The sequence below is a fragment of the Pyrus communis genome, chromosome 3 (genome assembly GCF_963583255.1).
Source record: "Pyrus communis chromosome 3, drPyrComm1.1, whole genome shotgun sequence".
Classification (NCBI taxonomy): domain Eukaryota; kingdom Viridiplantae; phylum Streptophyta; class Magnoliopsida; order Rosales; family Rosaceae; genus Pyrus; species Pyrus communis.
The window spans coordinates 21,981,465-22,001,025 of NC_084805.1; the positions used below are offsets into that span (position 1 = coordinate 21,981,465).

The window sequence follows — 19,561 nt, forward strand, 5'->3', positions numbered from 1 at the left end:
CCCCAGAAACTCCCACTCCCCTTCTCTGACACAAAAATCCATGGCCGACGAGAGCACAAACAAATCGATCATGGAGCCGAAGTTCTCACACCCACTTCACCAAATCGCTCAGTCTCCGAGCCACAAGCTTCTCCTGAAGCAATGGCTGAAAGAAGAAGAGCTAATCCTCAACAGGGTCTCTCTCAAGGAGTCCCAAATCGACTCAGTTCGAAAGGAGATCACGATGCTCTTCATCTTCTTCTTCCTCTTCCACTCCACGGCTCTCACCCTTCTCTTCAGTTCCTCGTCGAGGGACCCGCACGGGTTCGCGTGCCGCAGGTCCTGGATCCCGTCGCTCTGCTCTCTCTGCTTCTCGCTGGGGATCATTTGGGCGATAAGGTATAAAAGCGACACGGAGGGGCACCTGGAGAAGTTGTTGGAGAGAGAAAAGGAGGATAAGAACCTGCTGGGAAAGTGCATTGAGGAGCTGAAGAAGAAGGGGTTGGAGTTCGATTTGTTGAAGGAGGTTGACGCGCTGAGGAGGGCCAAGAGTTTGAGAGTCGAAGCAAAGGCGGTGAGGAAGTGGAATGCGAGGGATTTTGTGACACTGTTTTTCTTCACTGTGTCTTGCTTTGTGATCATTGTCACCAGAGTTATTTTGTGTAACTAGGAAGGTCGAAATCGGGGATTAGATTGGTTAATTATTGGGTTTTGGATAAGTGGTGGGGGAAGAAATTGGTTGCAGAATGCTTTGTTCTGCTATTTGTATTTCGGGGAATTTACATTGGCATAGTTATGAAACAAATCTGGATGACTGCTTATATTAGCCTTAATATGTTTTTTTTTTTTTTTTTTTTGTAATTTGATTAACTGTAATTTGACTGATTAGAATCCCAAATAAAAGTCTTTTTGGTGTGGAGCAAAGCCATTATCTGCAATTCTCACAATGTAATAAAAAGAGTAGTTTTTTTTTAACTATTTGATGTTGATGTCATTAGTGAAAAATTTCATAAACTTGCAACTTTGGGAGAAGAACTTTGTGGGGTCGGGTAAAGTGTCGACTCTTACTTGTGATGCCGTTCTCTCCAAAACGGCTGTCATGGGCCCAAATCAAGTACTAGAGCCCAAATGTGCACTGCTAAACTTTGTTGCCAGATCTACACCTTTTAATTTGATTACAGATCTACTTTGCCATTTGATCTACATCAATCTCAAACATTAACTGCTCTAGGCATTAATACAATAGACCCTTAAAACGTTTCAATACTTTTGTACAAGTTCTGCAACGGAAGAGTAAGTCCCCAAGAGACCTGCTAAAGTTCCAAACCAACAATGCCTAAAACCTCGCAATTCCATCTTCCATAAGACCATCTCCAACCCTTGGGGTTAAAGTCTAAAATTTTAAGCCATAAGCCAGAAATGTGGCTTAAAATTTTAGCTTATGATGATTAAATAATGATTTTAGCTTAACTTTTGTTTTTAGTAATTATTTTTAAAATAAAATTTATGTAGATTATCTTAATTGATTTTTATGAACATTTTAATTTAAAAATATTTAAATTCCGATAAATAATTAAAAATCATACAAATACATAGGTATTTATAAAGTTTTAAGTTAAATTTGATTTTAAATATTTTTCTTAAATTATTTTAAACGTTATATTTAATTTCGGGCCGTCAAATCTTTTTTTTTTTTTTTTAACTATTAGATTTGATCTCGTTTGATTATAACGGTTATATTATAAGTAAAAAACAAAAAAAAAATGTTTGAAATATGACTGTTTAGTGGGTCCAGAATAATTTAAATTAGACTTAAATCCTAGAAGAATCTAGCCCAATGATATATTTTCTCCCCATGACTTATTTTAGCCCATGGTTGGAGATGGTTTGAGGGAGTTTTAAAGCTTATATTGTAAACTTTATCCCATGTGTTGGAGATGGTCTAAGAAGAAGAAAATTTGAGATAGCACATGCATGGGGAGTAAGAAAGAAACTAAAATATTAAACAGTGAGCCAACAATGGCCGCGAGGTTCTCAAGGTAGGGGAAAAAATAGGCCACTGTAATGGAGATGGCTAGTTATTCCACCCTTACAAGCAGTCTACAATGTCTCTATTTCGCCGATTTCTGTAATTTTCTGATGATACTACTCTCTGTTCGATAACTTTAACTACCGGAATAAGAAGGATGGTGGAGATTGCAACTTCTGCACTAACTTGTTTGGTAAGGAGTTAAACAAAGGAATTAAACACTAATGTGTGAGTAATTCATTGATTCCGAAACTGAAATCCTTCCATTTAATCTTACAAATTTGAAATTTCATATATAGAAAATCAATTTGTTTTACCAATCTACAAATACGAAAATTACATATGGAAATAAGCTATATATATTGCGACGTTTAGTCAGGAAACCACCCCTGCGGTTGCATTTCACTCTTTAATTTTCCACGTACGCGTGATCCACTGGTAGTACTTGGGTTCAAGCTTCTGTTCTTTCCAAACTTTGGCAAAGTCTGAAAATTAGTTGACCTGCAGAATCTGAAGAAAGATCGGAGAACAACACGTCTCTCTCTTCTTTCAGCCAAGTAGAGAACTCATTGTTCTTGGCACTCAAGTTTCTGCTAGCAAAAATATGACTTCTCAAGTCCTAACCATCAGAAAAGCCGAGGATCCCTTATGCCAACTGCCAAACTTCTACTTTCTAAACCACAGCTTCTTGACTGAAGCGAAGGTGCAGCCACGTTTTACGAGTTCACACATCAGTTGCTAGATACAAGGAACGGTTAGTAGCCAATGGATTTCCCCGGAAGCTGGATTAGACTACCATGAGACCTTTAGTCTTGTGGTTAAACCAACCACAGTGAGATTGGTAAAGCATTGGCTGCTCACATAGCTGGAAACTAAGCAATTAGATGTAAAAACAATGCATTCTTAAATGAGTTTCTTGATGAGAGAGTTTATATGGCTCAGCGCCAAGGGTTCAGTGATAGTACTCACCCAAATTATGTTTGTAAGTTGGAGAGTTCTTTATCTGGTTTAAAAGTTAAAACAGGCTCCTAGAGCCTGAAACGACAAGGTCACCAAGTTTATGATTCAGTTAGGATTGAAGTCCTCTTATGAAGATCTTTCTTTGTATGTCAAGTATGATGGTAAGTCTATTATTGTCTTACTATTATATGTTGATGATATTATCCTCACTGATGATAGTGGTGGTGCAATTCAAGATTTCTCAATCGGCAAGGGAAATTTGATTTGAAAGACTTGGGTATTTTGCAATTTTCCTTGGACTTCAAATTATTATCAGTCACAAGGGCTATTTGTACATCAAATGAAGTATGTGAAGGATTTACTGAACAAAGCCAACATGTTGGATTGTAAACCTTGTCTTACTTCTTATCATCCTAATCAGAAATTGTTGAATCCTGAAGCGCTCTCTTTTCATATATTGCATTTTACAAAAGTATTGTAGGTGCTCTATAATATTTGATATTTACTAGACCAGACATTGCTTTCATAGTAAACCAAGTGTGTTAGTTCATGCATTCACCTCTCGAATCTCATTTTGCAGCAGTCAAAAGGTTTTTGAGGTATCATAGGGGTAACATACTAATTTTGTAGTATTTATTGGCTCCAATCCTATTTCTTGGAGTTCTAAGAAGCAACACACTATCAGTAGATCCTCTATAGAAGTAGAATACACACTGTTAGTAGATCCTCCATAGAAGTAGATCCTCCATCAGCTACTCAAGGACTTACATTTCTGGCATTGGCCACTAATCCTGTATTGCATTCCAAGGCCAAGCATAGAGACTGACTATCATTTTGTGCGTGAAAGAGTTCAACAAGGAACTATTATGTTGCAGCATGTGGCTTTTGCAGATCAGTATGTATAGGTATACTCACAAAAGGATTGTGTTCTCCCTAATTTATTTGTTCAAAGCATGAGCTTGATGAGGATGATAGAGTGTTAAATATCCCATGCGTCATTATACCATTGGATTTGTCTTAACTTAGTTAATCTACCGTGTATGTTGTATAAATAATATGAGCTCCGTCATTATTACACAATTATTAACTGAGATTTCAAAATACATTTGCCAGGTTCTCTCTCTTTGATTCTTATCTCTCTCTCTCTCTCTAGATTTTCTCTAGATTGTTTGTAATTGTTCTACATCGTTGACAGTAAATAATTAATTATTTTTCAGTATTTGTATGTGTATGTATTTCATTTATACAAATAAAATAACCTTCAATTTTTTTTGAACTTTCTACAAATTTTCTTGGTCAAATCTTGAAATATGTCAAGAAAATCCAAGGTATGTAGGGAATTAGTGTGGCCTATACGTTTTATCATATTGATAAGGGACCCAACATGAAAGCCAGTCAACTACCAATGTGCTACCATGGATATATAAGCCATGGGGGCCAATCTGATAAGATTATTGCACCCATGTACGGATTGACTTGGAGACTAGACTATTGTTTCGGATCGTTTTCAAATTTCAATTGAACGCCAAGTGCCAGCCAATTTTCAAAGTTCAACTCAAACTCTGGTTTTCTAGGAAATAGAATAAAGAAGCAGAACATAATTAGAAAAGGAAACTTACTCCATCGATGGATTGGATCGAGGCAGTCAATTTTCGACCAGGTATTTTATCTTATTGTAATATCCTATTATTGGTAAATTACATTTTGACCTCTCTCATTTTTGTTCAATTTTAAATTCAAATAAAGGATTTTAAAATTTTTTCAATTCATGCAACCGCTCACGATTTAGTACCAGTGTCGTACAACCGTTAGAGATTCTATTAAGTTAACCGTTAAATTATGATGTGACAAATGTCCGACTCATATATTTGCTAACGTGACAATCAATTGTACGACGTTAGTACACTATTTTATTTACAAGAACAATCTTTAGGAATTATGGTGGGTGGAAAAATAGTGTTGTTTAATTTTTAAGTTTTCATGGGGGTGAGATTATAAGGTGGCTGGGGTGATAGGGTTGGTCATTGGGTGGGACTAGAAGCTCCCTTTATTTATTAAAGAACATTAAACAAACAATAAATTAAGGAGCACTAAATTGTGTGTTATCGCATGTTTAGTTCCCCCTTTAACAAAAAATATTTATCTACTATTGAAATTTGTAAAATATCGCAAGTAAATTAAGAAGGTCCGTCAAGGTTTGTAATTGATCATTTTGAGTTTAGGAATGTCATTGGAGGGAGCTTAAAGCTTAGGTGGTCAAAATTTGTAAATTAAACTCGACGCCCTAAGCAATTAACGTAATGAAATTTTTTTTTATAATGAATAAATATTACCTATGCATGCTAGCTCATTGGGAATGTTAATAGACATTGTAATGGTTAGGTTGGGGAAAATGAAAATTTTTATTAAGAAAATCAGTACAATGTGATCAAATAGGCAATGTGCGAAAATATAAAAGAGGTTTAAACACTGTCAAAGGCACATTGGAGGAGAAACCGAAGGCCGCAAGTGGATAGTTAAGGTTATTGGTGATGACATAAATGTCTTCTCTCTGCATTTTGTGTCGTTCGGTGTTGGTCGTTGGGTGAGTTCAATACCGACTGACTGACATGTACGGCACTTTGGCAACAACTTCACTTTATCATTTCATTATATATAGAGACTAGACTGCCAAATTCTGCGCCCTTTTCCACGGGCCGTGTAGGACTCTCTCTGCCCTTCCTTCTACAAGACTCAAGCTGCCAGCCGGACCCGGACCTACATTGCTCTTCGATGGTCTCCCAATAATTTAAACAAAAACTAGCCTACAATAGTTGAATTTGTTTTCCCTGTTTTCTTGCTTACTCCAAATCAAGAGTGATATTGTTTGTATATGCAAAAATGTCCTACTAATTTAACATACGTAGTCTTAGACTCAAATCCGAAACAAAACCATACACAATGTTAACTCGATAGTGTGTGATTTTGTTTGGAATTTATATCTAAACTCCATGTCTGATTTTGTTTCAGGTTTACGTCTAAAGTTGTATATTGACAATGTGTGTGGTTTTATTTAGGGTTTAGGTGTAGAATTGTACAATGAACCAAACAAAGTCCCACCATTTCGGATTAGCTTGATCCAAGGCTCAAATTAGTAGCATGACCAAACGAAACTAATCTAGATAGCGACCTATTTATTATACTTATTGGAAATTTTGGGTAGAAATTTCATTGTCCCACATTAGTCGTTAGCAAAAGGTTCTCTCACTTTATAAGGTTTTGTCCCTTATAGAAATTGATTAGAGTGATGGACCATGGAGAATAAAATTGGGCTTAACCTTGGGGTTGGGTTTTGGGGTGTATCAAAAGATGGGCCTTTGGGCTCTCGGGCTCGGGCTCTAATAATTAAATTCTTTAATTAATTATTTTTAATTAATTTTGGATTTAATTAATTAATTATTTTTTATGTCACACAGTCATTTTTCAGATGAAGTCTGAAGTGATGAAAGAACACCAGAGAGCAAGGCACCCCTACGAGAAGATGTCTCCTGACAGACGCATCTCATTCTCATACATGTTGCGAATAGGCATAAACCTATTATATATACATCCATCTGCATGGTATTTAAAACACAGAAAAATAAAATTCTTCTTCTACAATCCCAAACATTCTTATTGAGAGAATCACAAAGAAATTTGCCATAAGTCAAGTTTTCTGGTGTTGGAATTCTGACTTGGATCGTTGAATCCTAGTGAAGCAAACATCCGTAGAACTACAAGCACTGAGTAGAGACGAAATTTTTGTTTCAAGTACATTGCGATACGCAAGCCTCGATATTCAATTTGTCTGTTTAATATTATTTTGTTTTGTTCATACTCTGTTAAATTATTTATTCGCATTTATAATCTATTAGCATATATAAATTTATCATTGATTGGTGATATTTATCCAACAATACCATTGTATGTTATGTCTTTGATAAGTACTTTTTAGATGGGAATGGAGAAAATAACCTTTGTGCCTTCAAATTAGGGGCATATATATTAGATGGTGAGGAAATCTTATGGAATATATCGATTAATCCAATAAATCTTGTTGAAATTAGAATATACTTAAAGTTGCAATTAACTACCTTTTGATAGCATATATTTCTTGAAGCTAGGTTCCAGATAGCCAACCACAGTAAGACAATTGCATGGCTAGAAGGAAAAAAAGACATTGAATATCGTGACTTCGATCAATTCACTGCTGACCCGATTGTATCTAAACCATCTTAGTTTAGTTCGTTTGATGATAAAGATGTGAAATATATTAGTAAATATTAGTGTTAGCCTGATTTGTTTGTCATCGTCCGGAGTTTCTAGTAGCCATTAGTAGAAATTAATCTGTCTTGGTCTGTTTGTAGTTGGTCCCTATTAATTTGTATTTTATAATAAACTCATTGAAGTACTAATCAAAATTCAAGAATCTGTTGCCTTGTTAAGTATTTTCTTCTGGTACTTTAGATTCCACGTAGCTCATTGAACTTTTTCAACCCTATGCGGGTTTTCTTTTTCATTTGTATCAACATCGATCTTAACTATTGGAACAAAATGGTATTGTTGATCAGTTAGCGAATTGAAGTTTTAATATGAATCTCGTTAGCTTTGTTTCCTATGGCACTCGTCACTTGTGCATGCTTGGATCGAGTTAATTCTTATGGGTGTTTGTAAAGTGCGGTATATTTTTACCCCAATTTTACCAAACAACAAAAATATCCTAACTTATTGATTTCTCTTGACACTATTATATAAAATTCACTCTTTTGCACAAACATAAAATGTAATATGGACAGAAAAAATTTTGATACTCAAAAAATAAAGCGGGGAGTTCTACAAGGCTTTATAAATTTGTATTATCCATTCCATCTCATTGACAAACAACAAGAAGAAGAAACTTAAAACTCTTAAAAGCTAGCAAATATATGCGTGAAAATGGGGGTGGCTTGTCTCCTTGATCAAAGGCAATATATGTATCTTGCAAGAAATAATCTCTTTGCAGCTTTCGAGTACAGCCCAAACCAAACGTCATTGTTTAGACAACCATATAGTTGAACTAATACTAGTGCTTTTTGAATGTTGGGTACTTCTCTAATTAAAAAATGATTAATTGTCCTCCTCCATAATTATATCGCATTTCAAAGTTCATACCCCTGGATTTGGAGTTTTCCTAAATCTTGCCCTGAGAATTCTGCTAGAATCCAATGTTATGAACAAAGTTAGAAGCGTGGCTACAATATTATGTGGCTTTAATTAATTGCACCGGAATATTAATAGGATAGATGAACGGTGATGACTATATATGATTTATTTCTTTAAATCTCACCCATTCATATTTCACATTACATTAAAATAACGTAGTACTGTGGATTTTCCACAAATTTAGATTAGCAAAGCTAAGACAGACCTTAAATACATAAAGAATCAAGGACGGTGAGTCAGCCCTGGTATTCCTGAATCCTGATGCAGTAAAGCTTATGGACCTCCATTCCTGCAGCCTCCTCACAATCAATGAGAATTTCCGCTGTTCCTTGCTTGTTCATTAAATATGTTTGGAAGGTTCGTCAGAGTCGTGGAATTTTAAAATAATAACAACTAGGTTTGCATGCATGATCGGTAATAATTAGAACACGCTATATCCACGCGGTGTGGAAAACGGTGATAGCTAGGGTTTTGTGATGAGCTGCCTGCGAATGATTACGGATGACTTTTGTTCAAGCTGGTCTCTCTGTTCACACATAGTTCAACGATTAACTTATATATTACTGGATTTTGAAAATTAAAATGAATATTTATTATTCTGCGGTGCACCGTGATGGCATCAACATGGCTTCCGGAGGTTCTTATTTAAATAAGCATATATGTTACAGTTGGTTAGTTAATTTTATAAAGAACAAGGGGTAGTAAACAAGTTAAAGGGACTCTGTGGTTACAAAATTAGTCTACATTACCAAATGTAGGTAGTTGATTGGATGACAATGAAGATCCAAATTGAGTTCACATTCGGCCACCTTATATTCTCAAATGCTTTGCCCTTCATCTCCAAACATGAATCCCCAGCTAGCATTGAATATCAACAAATTGATGATCCAATCATTCGGAGGTATAGATTAAAAAACAGATGGAATTAGCATGTTCAACATAGTCACAACATGTTCTTATGTACATGATATGATTAGAGTGTCGGAGTTTAACTAAATTTTACCAGTCTAATCATGCAATATAACTGTGAATAATTCTCAGTATGGAAAAGAAAAAAAAATTATGTGGGACGACTATACCTACTAACTGGCACATGTATTTGTGTCAGTTCAAATCAAGTCAATTTATATAGTAGCGCTTACCAATTATTAAGTTAATACGAAACTAACTACTTGTTTAGGCATTTACACAATTTAACCTCATAATCCAAATCGTTCATATTTAGGTCATTCATCCTTGCTAATAATAGTACTTGAAATTTCTTGGCAAAACTTTCATCTACTAAATCTTATTTCTCACATGGCGAACATTATGATTTTTTTTAGGTCAATTAATTTAGTCTATTCATTGCGATTATAATTGAACTAAATCTCTGTCCTTAAATCTATGCAGAATGTATATATGCACCACGGCATTGATTTTTCCAATATCTGTTTACGTATGTATTGAATAATGTTATTATGATTTCATCATTGGCTTATACAATATGCCAAAATAATTCTCGTGCTTCTTCAATTATGCTAAATTATTTGTTTAAAAGAGGAGTTTGGATTGATCACGAACTTAGGCATATATTGATTATATCAATATCTGCTGGTGTATAAAGTGCATGCAGACGGGTACTCAGTACTCGCTCCTTTTCTTTTTGGTCAGCAAGGATGGCTTTCCAACTAGACAACAAGTAAGCTTTGTGAAAATCTCCATGGCCCTCCCTAGCTAGTTAGTTCATTACTTTATACTTGGATTGGGTTGTGTAAACCCTAAATTTGAAATATAACTAGTTGCACTTCGCTATCCTTGAGTGGGGCATATATACGCGGGACCTAGCTAGGGCAACAAAAAGGTACTTATTAGGAACTAATGCAAACATTAGGCAATTTAATCACATTTTCAACAAAAAAAAAGGCATTCTTAATTAATTGTAAACTCTTGTTGGTTACATTGTCAAAAAAAATAGTATTGCCTTTTCCATAATTTTGTTCACACGTGCATCACGCAAATGAAATGTAGTAGTGAATGTAGAAATTGGTGTGCGTGCATCACGCAAATGAAATTAAAGAAGCTTTTGACAAATTCGGCATGGTCATCGCTAACTTCATTGATATTTTTTCAATTAAAAAAGTAATTTATTATTTTGTGTAAAGTTTTACCACAAAATATTGTGCTAATATTAGTAGTGAACCTCTAAAATATAAACTAAATACTATTTTGTTATATTTGCAATGTGATACTCTATTCTCCTTCTCTTTTAGTGTTGAATATTAGCCTTTTACAAACATAGACAAGTACGTAACGCATGCATTTTAATGCTCACACTTTGCAATCTGATCATAAAATATAGCCGATTAAAACCCTATTGGACTCTAAACTTATCACATAAGGGTTTAAGTTTAGTGGAAACTGAAATCAGTTAGAGTTGATATTTGAACAAATGTTTTTTCCTTTAAAGTAGGACAATGTGGTCCAACACTAACAGTTTATATCCCACGTTGGCATTTAGTGGACGTGCAGTTTTTGCCAAACTGTTTCTATGATAGGAAGAAACGGTTGTGATTTCACGTCTATAAAATAGTTTAGTCCCTGCTCAAGAGGTACACATTCTTTTTATGTAACTAGCCATATTCTAATGAGAACATAAGATTTCCATTGAGTAGAAGACTTCTCCCCGATCATTCAGTAATGTCTTCATCATGTTTGTTTTGATTCATACTATGTACTTCACTTGTTTCATGTGTTGTAGCTAGCCTTTAAAGTTCCAACAGTTAAAGCTAAAACATATAATTCAAGTTCTTTTGTAACCCTATAAAATTGAGTTAACAGGTTTGTTTTGTTTTGTCTATTTATTTTTTGGTTTAAGCACTCAAATATAAACGATAAGGTTAAAAGTATGATATAGTCGTCCAGTACAGACACGTCCCCACAAAATAAAGTGATGCACGTGGCAATCTCACACTTTTTTTTTTTCTTTTTCTGTTTTTTTTTTAAATTCGAATGAAACCGCTATTTTTGACGTTATATTTTTCCATGTTGAGAAGACTTATAGAAATAAAACCGCTATTTCACATGTTGAGAAGACTTGTATAAATATTTCAGCTTCCTCTTAGCAACTATTGTGTATCACACCAGCGTCAATAATTGAATTCATGACATACTGTATAGAATACAGACATGAAATTCTTTTCCAACAATTGGGCAACACTTAGTTCAAATCTTGGGTTTTCAAATGCAGATTATTCGTCACACTTAAAAGCTAAAATTTTGATTTTTCTTTTGGATCACCATGATCTGAAGTTAAAGTTCAACGGATTAGAAGGTTAAAAGGTTAAGGTGAAACCACATATTACGTTATACCAAGAAGGACGAACACGAAAATTCCCATTTTATCCCGGCTTCAAAAAGCAAACAATAAAATTGAATTTTTTTTTTGAAAATTTTAACGAAAAATTTGAAATTCAAAGTTAAATTCAAAGTTTTCAAACAATTATTATTATTTTTATTTATTTATTTATTTTTTGTTAAGTGGAGGGGTTTCGTGTGGAGGGGGAGTTTTTTGTTTTTTTGGGGGGGGGGGGGGGTTGGTGTGGACACAGTCGGCGCAGTTAATCGAAATTGATGAGTGGCGAGTGAAGGCAAGGGAACGTGACACGTAAGAAAAGAATTGCGTGGAAAAGCGTGATTCAAAGTCACGGAACCTTACCTGCAACAGCCAGAAGGATCCTCTTTGGATTCATTTAGAATTATAGAAATCTTTAAATCGTGTCCGATTATCGTATATTGTCTAGTTAATTTCGTCAAGTATTATTTATATTTAATTTAAAATAATTTATGATGACATGATGTACAATGAACAAACACGATTTAAAAATTCTTAAAATCTTCACAAAAAGTATCAAGAGAAGAACCTCATTCCTGCAATGGACTACAGAAAGACGACCCGTTTGGAAACTGCTAATTACGCTGCCATCTTTTCGCTTTCGCCGAGTCCCCGCCTTTTTTCCCTTACTTTTGTTTGCATTGTATTCAATATTCTTCATCTTTTACTTTTTCTTCTTCTTTATTTATTTATTTATTTTTTTTTAAGAAAATTCATGAAAAATTCTTAAAACTTTAGTTTTAATCAAAATAACAAAATAAATGGTAAAGTGAATAGTACTATGAATAACATTTTAGACTAAAAATGTTATTAACGTTAAAAGTGAATAGTATTATGATTGTTTCATTAAGGCTTTATTTTTTTTGGGTTGATTTTCTTTTAGGAAAAATTACACCTAAGGTTTAGTACGTTTAAACTTTAATCTTGAATTGAGTCAATGGTTTTTAATTATTTCAAGGAGAGAGAAATTTTAATGCACTTGTGTTAAGTGACCAAATAGCTACTGACGGCAAGAAGTTGATCTTTCATTCCATTTTGTTTCGTCTCCGTTCAATTTCATTCCCATTTTTTTTCTTTTTATTTTTTAATTTGCTTCAACAATTTGGGTTCATATTTGGTTTCGCTCCGTCTCCGGTTCTCACCAATCCCACAGATCCCAAAAATTCGAAGCCCAAATCTTTAGCCCCTGAAGCTGTGGATTGCTGAAACCGTGTTGTTTGCAGTTCCCAAATTGGGCAGACGCAAGGCTAACGATGCAGGCTGCGGTGCGAAGAACAGTGTGGCAGCGAGCTTGAGGAGCGTTGCATAGGGCCTTGGATTGTTAAAGTTGCAGTGGACTGGAGCTTGGTCCTTCGCGAGTTGCAGAAGGAGTACAGGTTCTGGGTTTTTCCAAGATACTTTTGAGTTTTATTGGTGAAGGGACTGGTAATGCTGCCATGCAAGGTTCTCAAACCCATGGGAATTAATCTTAAAGATAAACAAGTTGAAGTGGAGAAGATAATTGGAAGGGGCGGGTTTAACTGATTTTGTAAAAATTGTCAAAGATGGGTTAAACTGATTCTACAAAAAAGATCGAGGACTGATTAAACTGATTTCGCAAAAGTGGGTAAGGATTGATTGAACTGATTCTGTAAAAATGGTAAAAAACGGGTTCAACTGATTCTGCAAAAATGGTTGAGGACGAGTTGAATTGATTATGGTAATAAAGGATACAAATTGACTCTACATATAATTTCAAAACTAATTCTGCAGAAATAGTCGAGGATGGGTTAAGCTTATGACACATATTAATTTTGTTGGAGTTGTGAGGGTTGGGTTCTATTAGCTGCCCTAAAGCCTTAGGGGTAAGACTGGTATTTTAAAACATTGTTTCCATATTTTTGGGTTGGGCTTTAGTTATTTTTATATTTTTGTCTCTCATTGACATGTTTAAAAACCATTGAAGTTTCTTGAAATATAGTTAAATTTTTTGTCTCTATATATAAAGCTCCCTTTGTTTTACCTTTTTTTACTAGCATTTCAACTAGAAAATAGAAGGTAAATATGAAAAAACTTTAAAGGGAAAATAACCAAGGTTGAGCCTATGGTTTAGGTCATAGAGAATTTGATTTGTCAGACTATACACACAAATTTAATTGTGGTCAAAGGCGGATGGACTCTGAGACTAAGGTAGTCTCAGGATCATTCGGGGTCCGAAAAATATACATGTGAAGTTCTTCCGAGGTATTTGATGAATGCTTGCTAGCTATATCTCGATTAGATGCGTCAACAGCACTCGACAAATTATCTCTATATCACTTATCAGATTGATTCGACACATGTCGATGTATGTTGACATGTGTGATGACGTGTGCGAAACATGATTTGGTTTGACGATAACAAGTTCATCAAGTGTTCAACGAAATGCCTTAGTGAATATGATTTTTTTGAGCGCTTCACACTGTTTCTATCTAAAAACATGTTTTTAACACCGGAACCCCACAAGATTCTAATCTTGAATTTGTCACTGATTGTGGTGTTGGTTTTTAGAGCCAGGTGTTATGAAAAACACTTTTCATTATTTCAATAGGTAAGTCTAAGTGAAGTAATTGCTTGTGTTATGGATGAGTAACAAGTCCTGGAATTAATGTGTAGTTTGGACGCAAATAAGAAATATTGCTCTTTATCATATGGCCCTCATGGAAATTTCTAATGAGAAATCAACTTAATTAATATTAGAATTCATTTCATCTGAATGGAATAATTTTATTACCAAGTTTATTTGACCGAATTAAATTTCATGATATGTCTATATGTGTATATATATTTATATTTTGTATTACAAAGTTCACACATGGATTAGTGACTTGTAGATGTTGTATCATGACATGTACTAGTACTATCTTAGAACGCAATTTTCCACTTTCTGGATTTTATTTTAATTATAACAACCCCTCCAAGTAAAGTGGAGGAAGTAATTGATTATTAATAAGGAAAACTAATAAAAAAAAGTTTGAAAACTTAGAGTTTTAACGAAAATGATAAAAATGTGTTGTAAGTAAATAGTACCATGAATGACTTTTTAGAATAAAAATATAATTTTTTCGTTAAAATAAATAGCACCGAAAGATTTTCATTAATTTTTCCTTATTAATATCTACTCTTCAATGTGCAAAAAGACAACTTTTTAATATAGACTTTTCAAATCCTCATATATACCTCATTCTTCAGTCGTATTGATACACAAGTCAGACGTGCGAAACATGTGTAGCCAGTTACTTTACATGTGAGCAAACGTTGACTGCAATACTACGAATGAACTTGGAATTTTATGCAAAACCAATTTATAATAAAAAGTAATCCAAGTGATGGCGAGAGTTTATGCGTTAATGATGTAGAATTAGGCTTATATCAAGGGATTGACTATTGAGTCCCTTCAATTGAAGAACATAATCCACGCATATTGATATTATTATCATGGATTAGAAAATCTTGTCTTTTTCATAGAATTTCGATTCCCATGGTGACAAAATCGATCATATATAAAATAAAAATAAAAATAAAAATAAAAATAAAAAAAGAAGAAGAAAGAAATGATGACATTATGGCAACTACAAGCGGTGGGAAATCCAGCATTTGAATTTAGGTGATCGGTTAAAATTCAACTTTTTTTTAATTATTTTTTTATTTTTATAATTTTATAAAAATAAAGTGCAAAACGCGAAAAAAAAATCAATTTATTGAGGCATTTCGTCAAACGCTTAATCAATGATATTGAGAGAGTTTGTCCGATGTTGTCCACTCAACCCATTAAGATATGTCTGACATGTATTACATCAAATACTTGATAAGCACAATGGGACCCGTATAAAACATTCGAAAAGTCCTTTAGAGATCTTCACATCTATATTTTCAAAACTTTAGGTGGTTCTAAGACCATCTAGATCCCAGTATGCATCTGATTCTGACTACAAGTGGTTTAGAACGAATTCTTTAGGATTGTTATCCATACATGAGAGAAAAAATAAAACCAAAAAAATAAGGAAAAAAAGGTAATGTGGTACTTTTAAAGTGTCAACTTTGAGGCAGTTTCCAAATTTTGTTTGCTCTGATTTCTTTGAGCAGATGGCATACATGCATGTAGTAATATCATCCCGTGACAGTTTGCTTTTTTGTGAAATGGTTTTGGAATGTTTCTTTCTGCATGTTCTTTCGAATGTATTTATATCTATAAAAAAAACACCGATTTTGTGGCAAGAAATGATTGGAACATGCAAAGTTTCAATAGCAACTTGCTGTGTATCACTCTAGCAAAAATGGTGAAACTTTTAAAATCCTTGAAACTTTCATCTGTAAAATTACAAAAACTAAACAGTTAAAAGAGAATGAAAGTAACTGCGCTTCCCTAATTTTCTCCACATTCCAACGTTCACAAACATTGACGTTACAGTTACTCGAAGGAGACGGAACTGCCGATGTCTTTTCTTCTCGAACGTATCTCTCTTTTGATGCAATTAGCAACGAGTATTGTGCTTTCCACTTTTCTCTACTCACTGCTTGCACTTACCAAACCAAAAGAATCGTCACTTGCCCAAAGGAGGATGGATAGGCGAAGGGGCAAATGGTTAGCAAGCATGGATTACCATCCTTCATCGAGCAAGTGCCGATTAATTTGGTAAGTGCAAGTAGCGGGTAGAGAAAAAGTGGAAAGCACAACACTTGTTGCTGTCTACATCGAAAGCGTAACTACAACGTTAGCTACAATGTGAAGAAAATTAAAGGAAGCGTAGTTGTTTTCACTCTCTTTTAATTGTTCTTGTTTTTACAATTTTACTCGCTTTTTATATCTGGTTATTTACCTTTCTCACTTAATATACAGATAGAAGGGAAATGCAAAAGAGACTTTTTCAAAAGTAATATTTTCTATGAATTCTTCGCCATCTTATGTTTTTTGCATAATATTCATGCCAACATTGTAAAATATTGTATCAAAACATAAAATGACGAAGAATTTAATAGAGAGTTTTACTTTGAAAAAAATCTCGTTAGCATTTCTTAAAGATAGAAAAACAAATGAGATTAAAAGATGAATGCCAAACCTGCAGTCTACCTGCAAGTGCGAATGATGGTGCCCACCAAAAATCTAAAACAAAAGAAGAAAGACAGTACGGTAATTTAATTATAATTCTGCAATCAAGAAATAAAAAATGATCCATGATATTTAATAGTTTTGTTTAAGAATAATTAAAAAATTGAAGGGAAAAAAAAGAAAAGAACAGTCTCTCTCACTTATTGTACCTGCCAAGTACACCTAATTGTACCTCCCAACGTTCTCTCATCATCGCCTTTCCATGTCTTAACATTTCACTATGACATTCTCTCTCTCCTCCGCTCTTTCTTTTATTCTTTCTCTCTCTAGCCCTTTATATATTCCCTTCCCCTCCTCACACCCCTCACACCCCTCACACCCACTTCTCCAATTCTTTCTCTCTCTGAAAAACTCTTCAATTCTCTCTCTTCATCTCCTTACGCCGTCCGTACATCACCATGAAGCAGCTGATCCGCCGACTCTCCCGCGTCGCCGACTCATCGCAGTACTGCCTCCTGCCCTCCCCGGCCGACGCCTCCGCCCGCCCGCGCAGAAACGAGTCCTTCCGTGTAAAGCTCCGGCGCCGGACATCATCCTCTGGCGAGCCGGTGGTCCCCGAGGGCCACGTCCCGGTCTATGTCGGCGAGGAGATGGAGTGGTTCGTGGTCAGTGCCGAGCTCCTGAACCACCCGGTCTTCGTCGAGCTCCTCAACAAGTCGGCACAGGAGTACGGCTACGAGCAGAAGGGAGTCCTCCGGATCCCATGCCACGTGATCGTCTTCGAGCGCGTGCTCGAGGCGCTCCGCCTCGGACAGGCCCCGTCGTGCGACCTGCACGACCTTCTCAACTCGGACTCCGTCGACCTGAGATCCTGGTAGATTTGGTAATTCAGGGAAATCTTTTGGCCTTTTATGTAAATACATCGATTAAAACGAAGCGACGCGAAGCGACACGTTTTTTATTTTATTTTTTGTGGGGTGGGGTGTTGTTGTAAAGGGAAGAAATACTGGTGAAATGCTAGAAATTACAGTCGTAGCAGAACGGAAAATATTTGTACTTTTTTGTCCCAAATTCTATGTTCTGTTTCTTCTTGTCTTAATTTTCTGCTTGTTTCCCAAGAAAATATGGGATGGAAAATGGTAAAGAAAAGAAATCATGTAGCTCTACAGTTGAGATTCCGCATACCTGTGCTTAAATTGGCGGTATTAGTATGTTTTTCCTCTGCACTGAATTTCGAATCTTTCATGTGTTAGAGTAGATTATTGCTAGTATTAAAACTTGGATTCGTGGAAAATTGGATGAAGAAATTATTCATTTGTTTTGGGGTTAGCGAATAGTGAGTTGTATTTCCAGACAGTGTTTTGCATTTTCTGGGAGTCCAAACGGGGCAGAGTTTTCCGGGAAAATGAGGGCGGCACGGAACCAGGACACGAAGTTGGGACCAAATCACGGAACTGGGACTGTGTTAATGTCGGGGGTTGTAACGTCCCAAACGGATCTGGAAAAAGTTTTGATGCCATACGACCGAGTTGAAAATGGTGTCTTTTCCGTAATTTGCGTGTTTGTTGGTGGCTGTTTGAGTTTAGGGATGACTTTGTCTGTCTGGATTTCTGGTGAAGGGTGTTTTTGGTCAATTCGCGTGGATGATGGTTTCGGTTGATTATGAAGTTTTGACCGTGGTAGATGAAGGGCTGAAGCACAAGCAAGCATCTTAGAAAAAAAGTAGAGTGTCATCCTTGTAGTTTAATTTCAAAAATTGTATTTAAAATCACTACAAGAGTAAAGTAGTCAATCAAGTTATATATGTGGTTTCGATTCAATAATACAATGTTACATTTAAGTTTTTTTTCCACGTGACACTAAGTTATTAGAACAGAATGTCATGTGTGAATAAATTTATTTACTGATCGTTGACGCACTCTTAGGTAAGTTACTATTAGGTAAGTCAGACAGAGGTGATACTTTGGGTTTTAAAGATGTCAATCAAATTAGAGCGAGGGTGGAGTCGAGGTAATATAGACTGTTGATACATTGTGGATTTAAAAGGCTTCAGTTAAGTTAGTAGTAGGTAAGATAGAGATGATATTGATCGTTGATACCTTGTGAGTTTTAAAGGTGTCAATCAAGTCAGTGAAATCCAACAAGAATGATCTGATTGTTGATGTACACATAATTCATAATGCATCACCAGACTAAATTAACCCACGCATCGTATAAACTGACTAAAACATCCTTCTACCAAGAATGTGGGTGTAGTTACAACTTACAACCTTGCTTAGTACAGCAGTAATATTTTAGAGGGAACAAAAAGAAAAACAGCAAATTATATATACCAACTATGGCCGAACATGCACATAGTCCGGCAGTTAATCTTGCCTAAACTCAATGATTAAAAGAAACTGTCAAAACAAATCTCATTCAACGCACCAACGATTTAGAGTCCAAATTAGATAAGTCTAGATACACAAATCAAGGCATAAATTGCATGTCCACCTAAAGCAATGACACCATGACTAATTCCTTAATACATTTGCCACCTAATATGAATAAGGATTGAGTAATGTTATGAGGATTAAATTTGTAGACAAAATTTTAAAAACTAAATGACATAAAGGTTGATGATTGATTTATTACTTAAACGTTGATAAACGTACTTATCTATTAGTGACACATCATTAGTTTGTAAATTTTGTCTACAAATTTAGTCTCCATAGCATTACCCTTAAGTCTGCATAGCAATACTGCACAGTTCAGGAAGTCACTGCTAAAATTTCTAAATGGTAATTACGTACTAATTAGAGACTTAATTAGTAACATTATTGATTAGGTAGCTAGAGGGATAGAGAGCTTATAACTTGATCTCATATTAATTAGTTGAAATGTAGATTGATTACCATGCAATCGATACATATCACTGAAACTTGTCAAAGAT

At 35.1% G+C, this 19,561-nt stretch overlaps 2 protein-coding genes across 2 annotated transcripts; both read left to right on the top strand.

The window, feature by feature from the left end:
* LOC137727328 (uncharacterized) lies at nt 1-784 on the top strand. Its single transcript, XM_068466193.1, has one exon. It carries the CDS (start codon nt 41-43, stop codon nt 647-649), a length of 609 nt encoding a protein of 202 aa, XP_068322294.1. The 5' UTR covers nt 1-40; the 3' UTR covers nt 650-784.
* Nucleotides 785-17,011: 16,227 nt separating this feature from the next.
* On the top strand, nt 17,012-17,682 carry LOC137730204 (auxin-responsive protein SAUR71-like). Its single transcript, XM_068469275.1, has one exon. It carries the CDS (start codon nt 17,088-17,090, stop codon nt 17,505-17,507), a length of 420 nt encoding a protein of 139 aa, XP_068325376.1. The 5' UTR covers nt 17,012-17,087; the 3' UTR covers nt 17,508-17,682.
* The last annotated feature ends 1,879 nt before the right edge of the window (nt 17,683-19,561 follow it).